The sequence below is a fragment of the Pelophylax lessonae genome (assembly GCF_965119305.1).
Source record: "Pelophylax lessonae genome assembly, chromosome: 10".
NCBI lineage: Eukaryota > Metazoa > Chordata > Amphibia > Anura > Ranidae > Pelophylax > Pelophylax lessonae.
This window is the reverse complement of record NC_138777.1, coordinates 162735977-162758730: the sequence shown is the minus strand read 5'-3', so window position 1 is coordinate 162758730 and position 22754 is coordinate 162735977. Positions and strand designations below refer to the sequence as shown.

At 46.5% G+C, this 22754-nt stretch overlaps 1 protein-coding gene across 1 annotated transcript in view; it reads right to left on the bottom strand.

Moving 5' to 3' along the window:
• MUS81 (MUS81 structure-specific endonuclease subunit) overlaps positions 1 to 22754 on the bottom strand; it is a 235989-nt gene that overhangs the window by 45755 nt on the left and 167480 nt on the right. Inside the window, exons 7-11 of the mRNA XM_082269643.1 lie at positions 13128 to 13289; positions 11598 to 11750; positions 8572 to 8699; positions 4468 to 4580; positions 2264 to 2380 (exon numbers count right to left, since the gene is read on the bottom strand). Coding sequence (XP_082125769.1) covers positions 2264 to 2380; positions 4468 to 4580; positions 8572 to 8699; positions 11598 to 11750; positions 13128 to 13289 — 673 coding nt within the window. The remainder of the gene's footprint in view (positions 1 to 2263; positions 2381 to 4467; positions 4581 to 8571; positions 8700 to 11597; positions 11751 to 13127; positions 13290 to 22754) is intronic.

Here is a 22754-nt window from a genome sequence, read left to right as displayed (position 1 = left end):
TGGGCGGCACTGATGAGCACTGGGCGGCAGTGATGAGCACTGGGCGGCACTGATGAGCACTGGGCAGGCACTGATGGGCACACTGGTGGGCACTGGTGGGCACACTGGTGGGCACTGGTGGGCACACTGGTGGGCACTGATGAGACTGGGCACACTGATGGCACACTGATGGCACACTGGTGGGAACACTGGTGGGCACACTGGTGGGCACACTGGTGGGCACTGGTGATCACTGGTGGGCACTTTTTTTACACTTACGATCTCTCCTCTCCTCACACTGCAGTCTGTGTGTGAGGAGGGAGAGCTGGCAATGAGTGGTGATCTCAAATGTTTACATTTGAGATCATCTCTCATTGGATGCCTCGATCGTGACGAATGGCCGCTGTGATTGGCCATTCGTCACGATCTGTGATTGGCTGTGTCCAAGGGACACGGCCAACACAGATTATCCCCGGTGCGCGCTCGCGGGAGCGCGCGGGGAGTCTGTTACTACCGAGGCAATGACAGATGATCTCATATGTTTACATATGAGATCATCTCTCATTGGATGCCTCGATCGTGACGAATGGCCGCTGTGATTGGCCATTCGTCTCGATCTGTGATTGGCTGTGTCCAAGGGACACGGCCAACACAGCTTCTGCCCGATGCGCGCTCGCGGGAGCGCGCGGCGGGCGTGTTTATGGGAGGCCGTTTAAAAACGGCCTCCCGAAAATTCAAGTCCGCGCTGCAGCCGTATATAGGCTGTAGCGCGGATGTGAGAAGGTTAAAGCACAGAGAGCATCATGAAGAACAAGAACACACCAGGCAGGTCCCACATACTGTTGTGGAGAAGTTTAAAGCCGGATTTGGATACAAAAAGATTTCCCAAGCTTTAAACATCCAAAGTAGCACTGTGCAAGCGATAATATTGAAATGGAAGGAGTATCAGACCACTGCAAATCTACGAAGACCTGGCCGTCCCTCTAAACTTCAGGAGAAGACTGATCAGAGATGCAGCCAAGAGGCCCATGATCACTCTGGATGAACTGTAGAGATCTACAGCTGAGGTGGGAGACTCTGTCCATAGGACAACAATCAGTCGTATACTGCACAAATCTGGCCTTTATGGAAGAGTGGCAAGAAGAAAGCCATTTCTTAAAGATATCCATAAAAAGTGTCGTTTAAAGTTTGCCACAAGCCACCTGGGAGACACACCAAACATGTGGAAGAAGGTGCTCTGGTCAGATGAAACCAAAATCGAACTTTTTGGCAACAATGCAAAACGTTATGTTTGGCGTAAAAGCAACACAGCTCATCACCCTGAACACACCATCCCCACTGTCAAACATGGTGGTGGCAGCATCATGGTTTGGGCCTGCTTTTCTTCAGCAGGGACAGGGAAGATGGTTAAAATTGATGGGAAGATGGATGGAGCCAAATACAGGACCATTCTGGAAGAAAACCTGATGGAGTCTGCAAAAGACCTGAGAATGGGACGGAATTTTGTGTTCCAACAAGACAATGATCCAAAACATAAAGCAGAATCTACAATGGAATGGTTCACAAATAAACATATCCAGGTGTTAGAATGGCCAAGTCAAAGTCCAGACCTGAATCCAATCGAGAATCTGTGGAAAGAACTGAAAACTGCTGTTCACTAACGCTCTCCATCCAACCTCACTGAGCTCGAGCTGTTTTGCAAAGAGGAATGGGCAAAAAGTTCAGTCTCTCTATGTGCAAAACTGATAGAGACATACCCCAAGCAACTTACAGCTGTAATCACAGCAAAAGGTGGCGCTACAAAGTATTAACTTAAGGGGGCTGAATAATTTTGCACGCCCAATTTTTCAGTTTTTTATTTGTTAAAAAAGTTTGAAATATCCAATAAATTTCGTTCCACTTCATGATTGTGTCCCACTTGTTGTTGATTCTTCACAAAAAATTACAGTTTTATATCTTTATGTTTGAAGCCTGAAATGTGGCAAAAGGTTGCAAAGTTCAAGGGGGCAGAATACTTTTGCAAGGCACTGTATATATATATATATATATATATATATATTTATATATATATATATAATTACACAGTATACGCACACACAAAAACAAGCTAAACTGCATCTGGGCCCATGTCAACCAATGAGAATTTTTCCACCATAGAAAATAGAAAAGCTAATTAGTTTACTCAACCTCTGCTCCTTTTTCTATTTCTCAGTTCCGTAAATCATTGCAATGACACTCACAATGACTACAGATGTACCTTGTGACTTTGCTTCTAAAACATTACCTGCGTGTTTACTATGGCTTGCTGCAGGGTTGCTTCTGGAATACTTAGGTGTTGTGCTGACCCATAGTCTTCAACTAGATATATTGGATGAAGCAGATCACACTTCTTAAGACGAAACTGTATAAGAAATAAAGAGATGTTACTATCATGAAGCACTCACAATCAGTGTTTTTTTTAAAAGTGACGGTCAAAAAACAAAAAACTGCTAGAAGGTATGAAGATCATAAGTAGTAGTTACATCAGGTGATGATAGCTGTGGCCTCTTTAAAATAAAAGGCTATAACAAAAATGTTTGGATAAATGGAACATTTATAAATATGTGCTTCAAGGAAGAAATCAAATTTGTTCAGATGGAATTATGTTGGTTCTCTTCAATAAGTTGTCCAAAATTGGGTTGATGGTAAAGATATGCTTTACGTAATCTCTTACAAAAAAACCCCATCTCTAGTGGTGTTGCTAAATTTTAAAAGCTATCCAGGGCCAGACTGTTCATGCTTTCCTACTTTTGGATTACTTAATCTGCAGACAGGTCTTTACTGCTAGATGCAAAAACGGCATTTAAATGTGACTTGGAAGCTGTGATCTGGTCACCCTCCTCTTTCACATATAGTTCAGGGAACGTACATGGTGTTGACCAGATTATGCACGAGGAAAGGGTCAATGGCACTATAATACCCATGGTCAAGTTGTGGAGCTCTATAGGGTGAATAATATAGGAGGCTTGAACTGTAGCTTGGCAAGCAGTACAAAGGGTTGAACACACAGGAAACCAATTGGTAAAACTAGCAAATAAAACCCAAGTACAGAAAGTCAACAAAATCTGTCTCCTAGGTTTTGGAACGGGAACTAAGAAGGTTGCAAGTTCAGGATAGGTGTAAAGCCCGCAAGAGGCAAGGAACAACTTTTCATAGTGCCCAGCCTTTTATAGGCAGGCCATCTTAGCCTCTGTTTGATCTTCAACTGCCATGATAATGCACATGTGATCAGTTATGACACCAGCCATTTGATGCTTTAACAGTTTTGTTGAGAACACAAGCAAATGGGACAGTTACTTTCCCGACTGTTTTTTTAAACCATTAAATCAATGGATTTAGTTCCACTTTAAAGTGGTTGTAATCCTCAGACATGAAATATGAACAAAGCATCTCCCTCTATAGTGTGTGCTTGTCTTAATTTAGAGCACTAAAGCCCCGTACACACGTACCGATCGTCGGCATACAAACGTTCGTCTTTTCTCCCCGGGATGTCGGTGTCTGTTGAAAAGTGCAAAGACTGCCCAAGAATTTTGTCCGCCGACTGCAGAAGTGATGTCATGTAATGGTTAACTTTCCCTGTGTTTTTTCTTTTCTGAGCATGCCCAGTCTTGCAAATCTGCGGTCTGTCGGCAGAATTCTGTACTGACTGGCGAACAATCGTCCGTTCTGGTGTCGGCATACAAAAATTTTAATGTTTGCAAGAAAGACTCTTGTCCGCAGAATGTGCGCAGACAGCTGTCGGAGGCACCATACTAACAAGCGTACAATCGGCAGATCTTTCGTCCGCCGACGTTTGTATGCCGACGATCGGTACGTGTGTACGGGCCTTTAGTGTAATTTCTGTCTGCTGCTTCCTTTCTCTGCTATCTGAATGAGTAGCTTCTGACAAGTTTTCCTGACACCAAGGTGACAGGGGAGGGAGCTCCAGCTGATTGACAGCCTCAGCTCTGTTCCTGTGGGAAGGGGGTGTCTCTTTTCTCCAATAAGCTCTCAGAGCTCTCCTCACTGATGTAACCTCAGCTCTCAGCCCCCTGCTTTTCAGAGCTGGGAGATCCAGCGCAAGCAAGTTCTGCACTTTGAATGGTTGTAGGGGAAAGACTGCTGCAAATAAACAGGTACAACTTATGTAGGAGAATTTGTTTCATCTCTGTGTATCACCTGAGGCCAGTCACCTCACTGGGTATATGTAAGGGTTTACAACCACTCTAACTGACAGATTGCATGAAGTAAGGAAGCCCTGTCTAATGAAGAAAGAAGTCAGCAACCAAGTAGATGTTTTCTTTTACATTTATTGGGTTCAAAATTGACTACAAATAGAACATGACACAAGCATACTTCTTTTTCCAGTTAGTACTGGGTTCAAGAAAACTACTGGACCTACCACAGTGGTCTCTGAGGTAAAGGTACACTGACTTGTTCAGAAACCCATGAGTATAAACAATTACTCACTTTTTGCTCTCGAAAGCGTCCATCTATAATACTTCCACAAAGATCATCCATTCTCTTTCTTTCGATAACATAATCTAGCACCAGCTCCCGAGGCTGTGGAATTCGTAACTGTCCTGCAAAACATTTCAACATCAGACTTTTGTTACATTAAATTATAGTGATTCTTAAAAGATCACTTTCTAAAATAATGGTCTCTTCGCCCTCCTAACACCTATGCTGACTAACTTGTCTAAAAAAATAATATACTTACCTATTTTCATGCCACTCCAATGCAGTCATGTGATATCTCCTGTGTCAGCCAGCAGCAGCTGCAGGGGAGAGGAGAAAGAGCCAGCTGGTAATGCCTGGCTGTGGTGACATCACCCATAAGCTCATTTTGGGTGATGTCACCAATTGGGAATTGGGAATTGCAAATTGTGACCGAACCAGAGCAGGCATAGTCATAGGAGTTAGAAGGAGGAGGAAGCATTTTTAAATTAGTTAGGTATACCCTGGAATCCCACTTTGCAATTCCATTGGGGTGACATCCACGGTTCATGTAAAATGGAAGTTCAATAAAGCTAGCAGGTGAAGCTTAATATGTAACTCCAGTCAGAGGAAAGGTTACACCTACTGTCAGGTATTTATTGTCTCTTGATCCAATGAGGACATTTCCTCTCCCTTCCTGCTTTGGTGACAACTCTGTGAATAAAACCTTGAAGTGTTACTAAACCCACATGAGTAAAATCAGTGTGTATATGCAGGAAATCATGCCCGTTATACTCACTCTGGAACCCAAGGGATTAATTTTCCACAAGTTGTTTGACCCTGTTTTCTCTGATCCTCCCCTTCTTCCACTGTCCCCAATCTATCTCCTGACAAGACAGAGCCTTTGGAGTCACTTTGCACATGCTCAGTTTGGTGTGTCTTGCTAGAAAGACAGAGGGAAAACTCCTCCTACAAGCTTTAACCAGATATAATGCTGATGAGAAAAGCGTTTTGCAGTTTATATTTACTAAAACAATTGCATTTCCATGATCTGTGTTATCTTCTACAATGTCTCCTTAACACGAACATTCCTTTCACTCCCAAGGTATTTCCTCTGGGTTTATCTACTCCCACCAAGCCCAAAAATGCTAAAAAAAAACGAATGCGTCACGTCCTTACGGCAGCAAGATGTTTAGTAGCCCTACACTGGAAAAAAAGAGACCCCCCCCCCCCTCCCCCTGTTGACTTGTAACAAGAGTTAAAGATGTAGAACTTATGGAGACACTTATGGCACACTTGCACAATACCTTAGATCTGGGCACCCAGGCACACCAAGAAAGACCCGTCTTTCCCCCTTAGTTGGCACCCTTGCTGCACACCCTTCTTTTTTTTGAGGTAGAGAAACCTAAAACATTTACCCTTCCTGCTACTCACAGCATATCTTTCTCTTTTTAATCCTTTATTATCTAGGTATATTTTCTTTGGCGCTCACATGCAGGCGTTCTCTTTAGCTCGTATGACCGGCATGTACACGATGCGTCCAGTCCCATATTAAGCCTAATTTTGGTGAATGGACTACCAGTGTCTTTATTGATACAGTTTACCTTGACATTTCCAGTTGCCTATAAGATGATATCTTATCTTTATTTTATCTTGCTCACCATATTTGCACCTGGCTATTGCTTACTGATGTTATCTGTTTTGCTTTAGGAGTACTCAACATCTATTCTATGTTCTGCACTGCAGAGTGTTGTACACAGTTTTGTGTATTTGTGAAAATATCACATGAAGACATGTGCATTATTGCATTGGTGATCAAAAAATCCACTGCAGTGCGATGCCTTGACATCATACTATGGAGAATGTGCCCTTGGCTCACCCCCTAAACCTTTTGGTCCCCCTGCTGTCAATCATTTCATGCAAGATGAGCTTGATGGGCATGCTCATTTTACCTGCATCATTTTTGGGCTTTTTATTTCCTATTTGGTGGGCATTTCCTGCACAGACTACTGAAAAGCAAACATTCCGGAAATGCCCCCTTCCTAGAAACGTGCACACACAGCTAGCTACCTTACATAACAGTAATGCTGCTAGGAGTGGTAAGGGTTTATTTCCAAATGGCACACCTCTATTTATATATGCTCTAATACTTCTGTATGTTCTACAGCATCTTGTCTGGGCACTCTGAAACACAAACCTGACAGCTACTGCAAATCATGATTGTGGGAGATGGTATTTGGGCGACATATATCGTTTACACTTTCCTGATCTATGAAACAAATCCTGGTTTACAACTGAGCCATTAATATGGCTAATTAAGTACTGGCAGACTATATTACAATAGTCAACATTATTTTTACATAGCTTGTGTTTAATATATAAAGTCTACCAGTGCTGAATTAGCCACATCTCACCTCCCCTAGCAGTGTTACCATAGTTACCAACATTTAAAAAAAAAATGTCAAGGGACACCTTTTTTTCACTGTACGTCCGGCAAGACATTGTAGGCAGAGAATGTATTTTTATTAGGGTAGTTATTTGACTAGGGAATAGTTTTACAAGAGGCATATAAATAACCTAATGTTATATTTAATGAAGCGTATATAAGAGAGAGGAAGTTATGGGGCTAAAGCAATACAAAAAAAATGTAACGAGTGAGCCGTATATAGCAGCAGGGCAGTCAGTGAGCCATATATAGTGGCAGGCTAGGGCTGTATGCAATGGCAGGGCAGTCAATGAGTAGTATGTAGTAGCAGGGCAGTCAGTGAGCAGTATTTAGTGGTATGGCAATGAGCAGTATGTAGTAGTAGGTCAGTGAGCAGTATGTAGTGGCAAGGCGGTCAGTCAGCAGTATACATGGTAGGGCAGTGAGTGGTGTGTAGTGGCAGGGCAGTCAGTAAAGAGTATGTACTGACAAAATGGTCAGTCAGCAGAATATAGTGGCAGGGTGGTGAACAGTATGCAGTGGCAGGGCAGTCAGTGAGTAGTATGTAGTGGTAGGGCAGTATGTAGGGGCAGGGTGGTGAACAGTATGTAGTGGCAGGGCAGTCAATGAGTAGTATGTACGAACAGAACAGTCACTGAACAATATAAAATGGTGGAGAAGTCAGTGTGTAGTATGTAGTGGAGAGCAGTCAGTAAACAGTATGTAGTGGTGCAACAGTCAGTGAGCAGTATGTAGTGGCTGGGTGGTGAACAGTATGTAGTGACAGGGTAGTCAATGAGTAGTATGTACAGATAGAACACTTATTGAGCAGTATGAAATGGTGGGGCAGTCAGTGAGCAGTATGTAGTGGCTGGGTGGTGAACAGGAAGTAGTGGCAGGGCAGTCAGTGAGTAGTATGTACTGACAGAATTGTCAGTGAGCAGCATGTAGTGGTGGGGCAGTCAGTTTGTAGTGACAGTGTGGTGAACACTATGTAGTGGAAGGGCAGTCAGTGAGCAGTATGTAGTGGCAGAGCAGTTAGTGAGCAGTATGTAGTGGTTGGGCAGTCAGTGAGCAGTATGTAGTGGCAGGGTGGTGAACAGGATGTAGTGGCAGGGCAGTTAGTGAGCAGTATGTACTGACAGAACGGTCATTGAGCAGTATGTAGTGGCTGGATGGTGAACAGTATGCAGTGACAGCGCAGTCTGTAGTGGCAGAGAGATCAGTGAGCAGCATGTAGTGGTGGGGCAGTTAGTGAACAGTAGTGTCAGAATAGTCAGTGAGCAGTATGTAGTGTCAGGCTAGGGCAGAAAGCATTAGACTAGTCAGACTAGGGAAGTATGTAGTGTCAGGGTGCTCAGTCACTTACCAAATGGCTAAGGAGATGGAAGATTACTCAAATTTCTTCATTCTGGCTCCTACTTCTCCCTCAGATTCAGCTGCGGGATAATCCAGAGTAATGCATCCCCAGCCCTACCCACCAACTCCAGCTGCCTCAAGCAAACTAAGAGGATAGAGGGGGGTAAAGTAGTTCCCCACCGAGCCCTGGTGCTAACTAGATTGACGTCCCAGTACATATAGCTGCAATGACAGGGAAACTTACTTTTTATAGAAATTTATATACATCAGCAAGCGGGGAGGGGCGAAAGGTAAGGCTTTTAAACCTTATACTAAACTTTACTTTTAAACTTCCCATAGTTCAGTTCACTGACCTGGTACAGGATGGACTTTCTCCTGTGCTATCCACAGAAAGTCTCCAATGTGCAGCTTGCGTACATCAAAATTCACTCCATTCCTCTTTAGTTCTGAAACCAATTCCTGCTTTTTGTGTGCAGCACCCCTGACAAAATAGGAAAATGATTATGCAGTAACTTACTGTGCCAAACATACTGTCTGGATGAAATTTGTCTGGTTCAGCATGAACTGGCTGAATTTTGATCTGTCTATGGTCAGGCTGATTGTACTGAAATCAATTTATCAGCTATAGCCACTAGCTGTGATCATTGTATTCTGACAGCAGGGAAACCTCCCGCTGTCAGAATACAAAAGGGAAGCAGGAGGGCTTCCCCCATCAGTACTGACTGAATCAAGTGATTTTCTTTCCTTCAACCATGCATATTCTATGGTCAGTTTAACCAGCATACAGCAGAGAGTGTGTCCTGGATGGCTGGGTGTAGCACACAGTGTAGAGCACTGCCGCAGCTCGGAGAGGGAAAGGAGGACTGGGCCACGGGAGACACTTCCATACCAAAGGTTACTGCTCCTGCTCCTTCCTGATAATCTTGAATCGCATTTTCAGAGGGAAAATCCTCCCCTTCTCTAAAAGAAATGAATTCTCATAATTCTTTGCAATTTAAATTGAGCAGGAATAAGCAGGAACAGTAGCCTTATACTCCCGCAGCCTGGTCCTGCTTTCTCCCTCGGCAGTGCTCCAACATCCAGTAATAGCGACATAGGCTCTGGACTGTGTGTTACACTTACACCCAGGACACACACTGCTCTGATATGCTGATTGCTCCGAATATGCTCGTGAGTGCAATTTCTTTTTTTCAAATTTGACTTTATTGAACATATGATAGAACAACAGTATATTAAATGCATATAAACAGAGGTATAGCACATCAGCAAGAACAGTGAAAAGTTGCAATCATAAAGTACAAGTGTCAAGGAACTGAGAGATTCATAACACATACGAATGCATAATGTAGAGGTTAAGGTGCCGAAATACAAGGCAGCACACAAGTATGGTAGCAGAAATCAACAGGGAAAGCAAAGTAGCATGTGTACAGGAAACCAAAACCATTGGGTTCATACGCTTAATGTGGGGTAAAGTGGAGTAGCTGTATATGTAAGGAAGGGTTACGGGACAGAGGTAGGGGAAGACGGGTAGGAAGAAAGGGAGAGGAGTGAAGACGGGACATGGAATGAGAAAAAGCCAAAAGGAGGACCCTAGAAAAGGGGGAGAGGGTCCACAGGTAGTGGGGAAGGAGAGGGGGAGGCAAGCAACCCGTGCGGCCGACTCCCGTCTCCAGTCAGGCAGTGGTCGAAGGGGGAGTAGCTCTCAAAGCCTGTCCCCCGTCTGACAGTATAAACATATTCCAGCATGCCCATGTTTTGGAGTATTGTTCTCGTCTACCCTGTGCGGAGAGTACCAGGTCCTCCAGGTCATGAATCCATTTCACTCTGCGCAACCAGAGAGAGATCGTCGGGGGGGTCGTGCTTTTTCAGCAGAGGCTAATACAGGATTTAGCAGCATCTGTGAGGTGTCGGATCACAGAACGTTTGTAGTGCTTCGGCGCCATCCCAGAGCAGTGTAGTAGGAAGAATGCCGGGTCATCCGGGATAACAGATTCCGTCATTAGTTGGGTAATCCTGTCGTGAGTGCAATTTCAACTGTGTTTGTTTTTATGTGTGCCTAATCTAATAAACCATTGCTACATTGTGAAACTGTCTTGTGCCCTTCCCTGTCTATGTTTTCTGCATATTTCAGTCTCCCAATCCGGGTTCAAAGTTGCAGCACAACTATTAGCTAGTAATAGTAAAGTATTTAGCACATTGCCTGAACTCTGGGATGTTTTATTTACTTTGAAACATGTCATTTGATGTTTTTTTTATTTTTTTATTTATTACAGGTACTTATACAGTGCCCTCAATTTATGCAGCATTTTACACATGTATATTATACATTTGCATCAGTACCTTCCCTCAAGGAGCTTACAACCTAAAGTCCCTAACTCACAAACATACCTCATACACATACTAGGGCCAGTTTGGACTGGAGCCAATTAAAACATTCGAAAAATATACTGAAAAGAAACGGACAGGCAAACAAGTTAATAACAAACTGCAAAATATATTTTTATTCACTCATATACGTTTAATTGTTTTTTTGCCATTTTCTGTGGTTCTACATACATACGTGTAATTGTGGGTTTAAATTGTTATTGTAAAAACGTACCAATGATTCGTTATGTCTAGATAAAGACAAGTGGAATCGTCTTATTTTTACTGAGCTTCTCTAATAACTTGGTTCTAGCTAACTGGCTTATGGAAATAGATTAAAGTAACCCTTTCCTCTGGCAATGGTTGCAGACTGCTACTAAACATAAACTACTCAGCTTAAAAAAATAAAAAATAAATTACCAATGCATATTCAGTAAACTAAAACTATGCTCTAATCTGTCAGAAACAATTATTCACCCATTGAGTGCTACCATTTTGCCTTACATACAGCTTAGAGAAGATAATGCCAGACTGTCAGATGCAGTTCACTGTCCACAAAGCCACAAGGATTTCTTGTGACAGTCATGTATTACCTGTTCTTTGCATGTCAAGTCAGGGGGTGCGGATCTATAAATATGGTTTAGGGCTTTGATGATGATCTTATAGAGAGTTAATATTTGTTAATTAGTAACAGTACTGTTTAATTTGCTTAAGCTATATGTTTAGGTGAAGAAGAACTGTGTAGGAAACAACTGGAGAAGCAATTGTGAAAAACACACAATATTTTATTAATCGGGGAATTGAAATGTTCACTGCAAGAACTCTACACTAGTTCCCAGAACCCTGCTGTGCTTTGCTGCGTCGCAAATGAATATCTCAATTGATAGTAGGAGCAGACAAAAAGATTTGAAAACCTACCACAAGCTGCATGATAAATCCACTGTTTAGTATACAACCTTGTAAGGTAAACTATATATTTGCAATGTTATCCTGACATTAATAATTTTTGTCTTACCCTGTGGTTTCAATGAAGTCAACACAAAGAATTACATTGAAGTGCCCTGGACGCAGTGTAAAGTCAGGCACATGGTGATAGGAGTTGAGTACAGGATCTGCACTGAGCTGCTGAGTTTCTGAAGGCTGACGAAGCATTGTGCACTGGGGAATGCTGCAAAATACAAAAGACTCTCAGCAACACATTGCCAAACAGCAGAAATAATACAGAGTAGAGCAAAGCAAAACTTCAAGAAAGGCAGTTGCTAATTGCATTTTTATGCTTAGCTGAACTCCAGACGGATATAAAAATAACCTATGCAGCAATGTATTAAAAAAAAGTATAACATGTTTTGGCTTTTAATAAAAAAAAAAAAAAAAAAAAAATCAGCCTTTACAGTCACTTTAAGAACCCGAATTAAACTTGGTGTTAGCCTCTAACAATCTCCTGCACAGTTAAAACTCAGACTGGGAGATGGAGCAGCAGCATCAGGGGCCAATCAGGTATGCTGTATGAGCACTGCTCCCAAACCAAAGCGACAGGGACACCAAACTTGGGGAGCACGTTAAGGGGATAACGATTAGGACATGGTAGATTACCTAGGCAAGCTGGCCAACCCCATATGGGTAGTTATGTGCCCCCTCTCGGTTCTCCCCAAGTTTGGTGTCCCTGTCACCTATGGTTTGGGAGCAGCGCCATGTCAAGCCGACCAAGATTTACCATAGATGCCAATGTTATAAATCGGGAACAGTGCTAGGTCAAGCTGACCAAGATTTCCTATAGGCGCCAATCTGTACGTACTCATGAGTGTACGTAAAGTGAGGGTATGTAAAGCTGGGTATGCCTGTACTGTCTTTGCTTTAAAGGTAGGCTGAAACCCCCCACCCCGATCAACAGCCACCATTCCACCTACCTTATTAAGCTGGCCATACATAGATCCCCCTGCTGAACTGGACGAATTTTAATTCATGTATGGGCAGGCTGATTGTACCCAAGTCGATCCATTGATCGACCTGGGTACAACCAGCATGTCAGATTTTTCTACATACGGCTACTATATCTATATGCTATAGCAGTTATCAGGGGAATGCTCCCCTGTTGGCAGAATACAATAGTGCAGTGAGAGGCATTCCCCCATCAACACAGCCAGTGCCAACACACAGCCAAATCGAGCCATTTTCTTTCATTCCATCTGTGGTGGAAGAAAATAAATTTGTATCATCCATGTCCAGCCTTAGACATATTTACCTTGTTCAGCCTAAAGCCACCACCTGTGGTGGAAGGAAAGAAATTTGTATCATCTTTCGCCAGCCTTAGGCATATTTACTTTGTTCAGCCTAAAGCCACTAAGTAATAGTTGTAAAGCAGGTTGGTTTTGGGAATGGCTGCGAAAACTACTGAGACGAACATATCTACAAGTCCACGTGGTTGGAATTCTCTCTGCAATTATTGCAATAATACAGCAATTAGAGGTAGATTAACCTTTTCATTGTCTTATGGACGCAAATAAAAGAGCACGTGAACACTACAGAGATATAGCAGTTTACGTACACAATGACTGGATTTGCTTGGATGCCCACATTATTATCATCAGGTCCTTCATCAGAAGAATGGGAATCGCTGTGCTCAACCACACTATTTTTACTTCCAAGTAGTTGATCAGCTCCCTCCAATCTCTGTGCCAGTTCAAGCCCTTTGTCAGTCAGAGAATATCTGTGTGGAAAAGGAAATTCTCAGTATGAAATCATATAACATTCACCTAAACCCAAAAACAGAACTTAATATAATGCAGCTAAACAGTCCCTAGAAAGGGTGGATGCATTTATTTTCTTTTTTCAACTTAAGAACATTTTCATCAAATAGAGAATTTACCTGTTGATCTTCCTAGAACTGCAGTGTCCTTGTCACTTCCCGAGAGCTACACTAGAGACACTAAACCTTTTCTACTGAGACAGCTCTTTTCAGAAACAGACCATCAATGGCAGCCTTCATATTTTCCTCATTATAAATTACCTTTAAACTGGTGGTTACCCTCTTAAAAGTACCTTTTTATGGCATGATAAAAAGAACGGAATTTTTGTAAAATCTTACCGTAAAATTCCTTTCTCTGAGTCCTCCGACAGTCGCCGCCCCTTCATAATCTTCACCAATGGGTATTGACCTTTGCTCCGTAGGAGTAGCTAGGCAACAAGATTTGTTAATATAAAAACTTTTAGCATATCACACCCCTAGGGGGCGGTCCCCTCAGTCAATACCTCCCTGCTTCCAGCATCCTCAACTCAGTTTGGTAGCATAGCAGTAGAGTACATAAACAAAACCCCAAAAGAGGGGCGGGGGCGGCGACTGTCGGAGGACTTAGAGAAAGGAATTTTACGGTAAGATTTTACACAAATTCAGTTTTCTCTTACGTCCTCCGACAGTCGCCGCCCCTTCATAATCTTCACCAATGGGACGTCCCAGAGCAGTGTAGACATGAGGGGTGGGAAACGCAGCCGCGCACAAAGCAACGCAGTACCCACATCAGAGACAGAAACCTTACCAAAGTAAGAGAACCAACTGGGCAACAGGATAACGTGCCCAACAGGAGCAACAACCCAGGAAAGAACAAGCAACCCAGGGTAAGACACCCCAACAGCCAAGGGCCCAAAAAACAAGAGTCCCTAAGGCACCGCCGCACTAAGAACCTTACGGCCAAAGGAAGCATCAGCCGATGCCAGAACACCCACTTTGTAAAAAGATGGAGAAGGTGTGAACGGACGACCAAGTCGCCGCCTTACACACCTGGGCCACAGAAGCCCGATGATGACAGGCCCAAGACGCACTCAAAGATCTGGTCGAATGCGCCTACAAAGGGAAGGGAGGAACCTTCCCCCTCAAAGCATAGCCATGCTCAATGGTCTGTCTGATCCATATGGCGATGGTCGCAGCCGACACCGCCATGTCCTTCCGAGGACCCTCAGGAAGGACGAATAGGGAATCCGACTTGCGAAAGGATTCAGTCGATGACAGGTAAACCCTGATCGCCCGAACAACATCCAAGGAATGCAAGGCAACTCCCTTCGGAAGCTTAGGCTTCGAGCAAAACGAAGGCAAGACAATGGTCTCATTATGATGAAACTCCGAGATCCTCCTCGGAAGAAGGGAAGGGTTAGGTCGAAGGACCACCTCATCCAAGTGAATCACCAAGTAGGGAGAGCTGCAGGACAAAACCGCCAGCTCCGACACCCTGCGAGCTGAAGTGATCGCCACCAAAAAAGCAACCTATTTGAACAACAGAGACAACGAGATCTCCCTGATCTTCTCAAAAGGAGCCTGTTGCAACATGGACAGAACAAGGTTCAAGTCCCATGTAGGCAAAGGTTCCCTCCTAGGAGGGACCAAATGTCGCACCCCCTGAACAAAAGGTGCGAATCAACGAATTAGACGCCACCGGGCGTTGGAAAAGAATGGCCAGCGCAGAAATCTGACCCTTAATCGTGGCCAGCGCCAAATGCTGGTCCACACCAGATTGGAGGAAAGCGAACACTCTCGACACCGAGTATGAGCGGGGGGAATACCCCCTGTACTCACACCAGGCAAAGTACGCCTTCCAAGTACGTTAGTAAATTTTACCAGAAGAGGCTTTTCCAGCCTTAATCAAGGTGGGAATGACCTCAGGGGAGAGACCCCTAACCCTCAGGACCTGACTTCTAACATCCAGGCCGTTAAGGCCAGCGACTGTAAGGCAGGATGGAATACCGGCCCTTGAGACAGAAGGCCGTCTCGAAGCGGCAGACGCCACGGAGCGTCGACTGCCAGATTTACGAGGTCTGCGTACCAAGACCGGCGAGGCCAGTCCAGGGCCACAAGAAAAAACACCGTGTGAGGTTCCGAGGCTAACCTGCGAAGGAACCTGGACAACAGCTGAATCGGGGGAAAGACATACATCAGACGATACTGATGCCAGGGCGCCACCAACGCATCCGAGGCGTCCGCCTGCGGATCGCGCGTCCTTGCCATGAACCTTTCCACCTTTAGACGAGACGCGAACAGGTCCACATCTGGAAGACCCCACTTCGCGCACAACATCTGGAAGACATCCGGGTGGAGGGACCATTCTCCCTGGTCCAGGGACTGGTGACTCAGATAATCCGCCTGCCAGTTCTCCACCCCCGGAATGTGAACTGCCGATATCGCCGGGACGTGCGCCCCGGCCCATGACAGAATGTCGGTCACTTCCCGAGCCGCTCAGGCACTCCTGGTGCCCCCTTGATGGTTGATGTAGGCCACCGCTGTGGCATCGTCCGTCTGAACCCGAACTGGACGGCCCTGAAGCCGTTCCGACCATTGCAGAAGGCAAAGATTTATCGCCCTCAATTCCAGAATATTCATCGGAAGAGACGACTCCTCCTCCGAACAAGTTCCCTGGGCGGACAGAACGCCCAGAACACCACCCCAGCCCGACAGGCTGGCATCCGTGATGACCACCGTCCACAAAAACGGACGAAAGAACTTGCCCCCCGACACCGCCGGGGACCGGAGCCACCACAGAAGATTCCTTCTGGCGCGATGGCTCAAAGAGATCCGCAGATCCAGAGATTGTGGTCGCCCGTCCCACTCGGCCAAAATCACCGTCGAAGACCCCGCGTGTGAAACTGGGCAAAGGGAATCGCCTCGAAAGCCGAGACCATTAATCCCAGACATCTCATGCATGTCCGGAGAGACGAGCACTGAAAGTCCCTGAGGACCCTGACCTCGTCCTGAAGCGTCCTGAGCTTGTCTTCTCGCCGGAAGACCTACGCTAGCACAGAGTCAAGAATCATTCCCAGGTAGGGAAGACGAACCGACGGACATAGAGCCGACTTAGGAATGTTCATTGTCCAACCAAACTCCTACAGAGTCCGCATCGTGGTGGACAGGTCGGTTACCAGGGTCCTGACTGGCAGCAGACCGAAGTGGGATATCGTCCAGATACCCCAAGACAGAGATGCACTGAGCTCGCAATAGAGCCAGGACCGGCGCTAGCATTTTGGTGAAACCCAGCGGAGCCGAAGCGAGACCGAAAGGTTAACGCCACAAATTGGTAACGATCCTCCACAATGGCGAATCGAAGGTACTTCTGGTGACCCTCGAAATTGGGAACGTGAAGGTATCCATCCCTCAAAACGATGGAGCCCCCGAAATCCCCCGGAACCAGGGCAGCACCACCGAGCGCAGGGATTCCATGCGGAACTTGCGAACCCGCACCAGCGGGTCAGAGCTTTCAAGTCCTGAATCGGACGCACCTTGCCCTCCTTTCTGAGCACAGTGAACAGATTGGAGTAAAAACCCCCGAAATCCGTCCCGATGAGGCACCGGAACCACTACTCCTCGGGCCCACAAGGACCCGTACCGCCAGGCGCAGATCCTGCAAACGCACCGGAGACAACCGAAGGTTTGAGGGAAAAAATCTGCCCGCCGGCCGAGAGAGAAACTCGATCATGTAACCAGATCGAACGATTACCTGAACCCATCTGCCCCGAATGCGGGCCAATCAGGGTTGTAGAAAACCGCGCAAACGTCCCCCCACCCCAGAAGCGGGTGAGGGCGCCTTTTCAGGCTGAAGCCGGACGGGCCGGACTTCTGCCTACCCGCCCACGGCTTCTTCTGGGAGCCTTGGTCTTTGAAAAGCTAGCCTTCGGATTGCGACCGAAAGGCACGAAAGGACCCCTGAGTGGGTCTAAATGAGGATTATCTTTTACTGCGAAAAGACTTATTCTTGTGAGCGTGGGGGAAAAGAGCGCTCTTACCCCCGGAAACTCCCTGTATCAGAGTATCCAAAGCCTCGCCAAAAAGGCGAGATCCCGCGTAGGAAAAAATAGTCGGCGTCTTGCGAGAAGCTTGGTCAACCGACCAATTCTTCAGCCACATCAGACGATGGTTCAACATCGCTACACTGGATAGGCGCGCCGCCCAGGGGACCAAAACAAAGTCCGCATCACACAAGTACATGACACCTTGATGAATTTTATCCACCATAGCCAATGCAGTCGGTGGAGCTGAATCAGCCACCAGGGTGCGCCTGACCCCCTGCGTCCAATCCGCAATAGCATGGGCCGCCATGATGGAAGCAAAACTAGGCTTCAGCATAGAACCAGCAACCATATAAGCTCAGCAGGAATCACAGTAGGCTTATGCAAAAAAAACGGCCACCGCGTGATCCACCCGAGGCGGCACACACCAACGCTCGTCGGTGGAGGGCTCAAACGGATAACGCAGTTTGAATTTCTTTGGCACAGTAAAGAGTTACTTTAAATTGCGCCATTGCTCATCAACAGCGTGATGAAATCCCGCAGGGCAGGGAAAAAACCTGCGCTGATTTGCATTTCCTCTGCGCCCCATTGATCAACTCATCCATGAGTGCAAGCTCTTCAGGCGAGCCGGGGGGAGAAGTATCAACCCCTTCTACCTCAGCCTCCCCCTCAGACCCCATAAGGTCCAGAGATGAGCAAGACCCTCAGTAGAGCACGCCAGCTCCAGCAGCCACATCGCCCTTTGAATCAAAGGAACTGGACACCCTGACCCTTTATGCGGATCGTGCAGCCATCAGAATTCACTCAAGGAAAAAACACCACATTCAGTCAGATCGGCCCCATCGGGGAGTGCAGTAGCCCCCCCGGACCCCCACCAGGGCGGGGGGAAAACTTGCTACCCTGAGCGTCCATGCCACAGCACAGAAAAAGCACTAAAGGTACTGGCCCTTTAAATCACGGCGAGCGCAGCTCACCGCACACCGCTGCCTGCACCGATCCCACATGGACAGATCACACTGAGCAAAAATGACAGGACAAAGATGTAAAAACCTGGAGAGACACACCAGACTGCTGCCACCGATCGCTGTTCCCCGAGAGGGAAGTGATGCAATGCTGCCTGACAGATATCTCCTATGAAGGCTCTGGTAAAATGGCCGCTCGGCTGGAGGAGAAGGCTACAGTAAAATGGCGCCGACATGTGCTCGGCCAAGCACCGCCCGCCAAAATGGCGGCGAATGGCGCCAAAACACGGCGCTGCACAGAGGCAGGGCCGGTCACAGCATTTAGGCAAAGAAAATGGCGGATCGCCGCAGCGACCGCCGCACACACACATGTCTGCACACAAAAACTGCACCCAGAGCATATTCACAGCAGAGCAGGATGGCCCCTCTCGCAGCCCACAGGCAGTATAGCCACACAGGGATCAGACAGGGAGCCCGCAGTTACACAGACATGGGGGGTGATACACAGCCACAGACTGACACCCACACAGAAGGTCCCCACACAGAAAGGTGCTTACCGTACCGGATGGCGTGGGGAGCCGTCTCCAGCGACCAAACCGTTATACTGAGGACAGGGAGTGTCGCAGCCAGGATGCAGTGGACTGCGGTGCGAAACCGCAAATGGCGTCCGGTGAGGTAGCCACCTCACAGGCAGCATCCCTGCAGCGAACAGGGATGGGTCGTTCAATATGCCAGGGTAAAACCTAAGCTGAACGCTCGATGGCAGGCTGGGGAAACCCCTGGCACTCAGCCCTGGGATCCAGGGAGGCTAGTCCGAGACCCAGCACCGCATAATCATCTTCATCCAAAGAAAACTAAACTAAGGCTGATAAAATAACAGCTAAGTAAATGAAAGAGAAAAATACTTGAAATAAAATCAAAAAAGGAAAGAAGGCTGAGACTGAAAAGTCCCGGCAACGGGAACAGCCAGCTAACTCCTAAGCTAGGCAAGATCAAACTGAGTTGAGGATGCTGGAAGCAGGGAGGTATTGACTGAGGGGACCGCCCCCTAGGGGTGTGATATGCTAAAAGCTTTTATATTAACAAATCTTGTTGCCTAGCTACTCCTACGGAGCAAAGGTCAATACCCATTGGTGAAGATTATGAAGGGGTGGCGACTGTCGGAGGACGTAAGAGAAAACTGGATTTTTGTCTTACCGTAAAATCCTTTTCTCTGAGGTTCAATGACAGATACAGCTTCAAGTCTTCAGACCATAGGGCTTATGGTCTTGCTCTCTAGGAGTAGGACTAGGCAGAAACCTTTTTAGTTACGCCCCTGGGGCAGTCCCAGAGGGTATACCATCACTTCCTGCTGTAGCACTTCCAGCTTGTAACAAGCAGTGTCAGAAGAACAAATAACTCCAAAAGAGGGGTGGGTGCTGTGTCTGTCAGTGAACCTCAGAGAAAAGGATTTTACAGTAAGACAAAAATCCAGTTTTCTCTTTCGTTCACTGACAGACACAGCTTCAAGTCTTCAGACCATTGGGATGTTCCAAAGCAGTGCAACATGAATTCCCAACAAGGCTAAACATAGCCAACCAGAGCCAACCAGGTAACAGGAGCTCAACTAGGAACAACTGGAGCTCACCACCAGAAAAAAATTTCACCCTCAAGAAGCAGAAGCCTCCGCAATCGCAAGAGCATCCACTTTATAAAATTTTGTGAAAGTTTGTACAGACAACCAAGTAGCCGCCTTGCACACCTGAACCACTGACGCCTGATGACAGAAGGCCCAGGAGGCACTAAGCGCCCTCGTAGAATGTGCTTTAACAGGGAAAGGAGGAACTTGACCCCTAATAGAGTAGGCCTGCACCACCGTCTCGTCTGCCTGATACACTTGGAAATGGTCCCAGCAGATGCGGCCTGCCACTTACGAGGTCCATCCGTAAGAACAGACAAAGAAACGGATTTCCTAAACTGTTCAGTCACCGCCAGGTAAACCCTAATCTCTCTTACCACATCTAAGGAATGTAAGGCAATTTCCTTAGGATGTTTAGGCTTAGGACACAAGGATGGTAGCTGAATGTCCTTATTGAAATTAAACCCTGAGACAACCTTAGGAAGGAACCCCTGACAGGGTCGTAACACCACTTTGTCCCTAAGAATTGTGAAGTAAGGTGACCGACAGGACAACGCAGCCAACTCTGACACGCGACGTGCTGAAATAATAGCTACTAAGAACACCCACCTTCATGCGACAGTGTGAGCAGAGGAATTTCTCGAATATTTTTAAAGGGAGGCATTTGAAGCACTGACGGAAACAAATTGAGATCCCACGGAGGTACCAGGGATCGCACAGGAGGAGCCAGATGGCGAACTCCCTGTACAAAAGTGTGAACCAAGGACTTGGCCTTTGGAAAAGAATACCCAAGGTGGAAATCTGCCCAGAGCCAAATGGTGATCTACACCCAATTGTAGAAACTCCAACAGGCGAGAGACAGAAAAGGAGCAAGGAGAAACCGTCCGCGACTCGCACCAAGTAATGTACGCCTTCCAAACTCGATGATAAACCTTCCTGGAAGTATATTTCCTAGCCTTCAACAGAGTAGGAATCACTGACTCCGACAGCCCTCTGTCTTTCAGCACCTGGCTTTCAATAGCCACACCGTTAAAGCCAGTGACCGTAAAGGTTGGAACATTGGTCCCAGAGACAGAAGATCTTCCCTGAGAGGAAGTTTCCAAGGCTCGTCTGCTACCAGCCTTTACCAGGCCTGCGTACCAGGACCGGCGAGGCCAGTCTGGTGCCACCCGAATGACTGGAATTCCTTATACCTCGATTCTGCATAGTCTCGACAGAAATTGAATTGGAGGAAAGGTGTAAATCAGACGATAATGATCCCAAGGGACTACCAGAGCGTCTGCAACGTCGCCCAAAGGATCCTAAGACCTTGACACGAATCTCTGCACCTCCTGTTGAGACGGGAAGCCCAAAAGGTCCACATTGGGGGTTCCCCACCAAAGACACAATTGATGAAATACCTCTGGTTAAAGAGACCATTCTCCCGGATCCAATGTCTACCGGCTGAGATAGTCCGCTTGCCAATTCTCCACTCCCGGAATGTGCACAGCAGAGAGGGCTGGAACATATTGTTCTGCCCACTTCAAGATGCTGGCCACTTCCCAGGCTGCCAGGGCACTCTTTGTGCCCCCTTGATGATCGACATATGCCATAGCCGTAGCATTGTCCAATTGTATCTGAACAGGGAACCCTTGCAGACAATCCGTCCACTGAGACAGACAAAGTCTGATTGCCCAAATTTCCAGGATGTTGATCGGCAACCTGGACCCCTTTCCGAGACCCCTTGGGCCGAACACACTCCCAAGACACCTCCCCATCCGGATAGATTAGCATCCATGGTGATTACAGTCCAATACAGGGGAAGAAAGATTTTCCCAGATGCAGGGCCACCATAGGAGAGACTTCCTCGAACCCCGACTCAACAAAATCAGATTGTCCAATGACAGCAGATCCTTGTTCTATTTGATCAGAATCTCCCTTTGCAAAGGTCTGGTGTGGAACTGCGCAAACAGAACCGCCTCGAAGGTGGAGACCATCAGACCCAGTAATTGCATGCAAGTCCTGAAAGACGATTAATGGTTGGACAACAGGAGCCGAACAGCCTCCTGTAGCTTCAGTAGTTTTCTCTGAGGAAGAAACACCCGGCCTGATGCTAAATCCAGCGTCAGACCCAAGTAGTCCAGCTTTGTGGACAGAGACAGTGCCAATTTCTGAAAATTCAGTGTCCACCCAAACTCCTGCAGAGTTCGCATCATAAGCTCCAAGTCGGCTTCTAGAGCCAAAAAAGACTCTGCAAGCTGATCGTCCAGTTAACCCAGTATCGCGATCTACTTCTACCGTAACAAGGCCAACACTGGGACCAAAACATTTGTGAACACTCGAGGAGCTGAAGCGAGACCAAAGGGTAACACCACAAATTGAAAGTGCTCCTCGCCCACGGCAAAACGAAGAAAACACTTATGCCCGGCAAATATTGGAATGTGAAGGTAAGCATCCTTGAGATCGATAGAAGCCATCAGATCTCCTTGATGAAGGAAAGCTACTACTGCGCGGATGAACTCCATCCAAAATTTCTAAACCCGCACAAAGTGGTTCAGAGTCTTGAGATCCAAGATCGGACAAACCTTGCCTTCCTGGGAACTGTAAACAGATTTGAATAAAAACCTTGGAAACGTTCCGACTCTGGAACCGGCACAATAACTCCTTGTGCGATCAGGTCCTGCACTGCTCCGTAGAGGCCCTGTAGCCGATCTGGAAACAGGCGTAAGTTGGAAGGAAAGAACCTTGCCGGAGGCAAGGACCGAAAATCGATCTTGCAATGGAACCAAATCAGTTCATGGACCCATTTTTCCTGAATGAGCAAGGCCCACAGATCCAGAAAAAGACA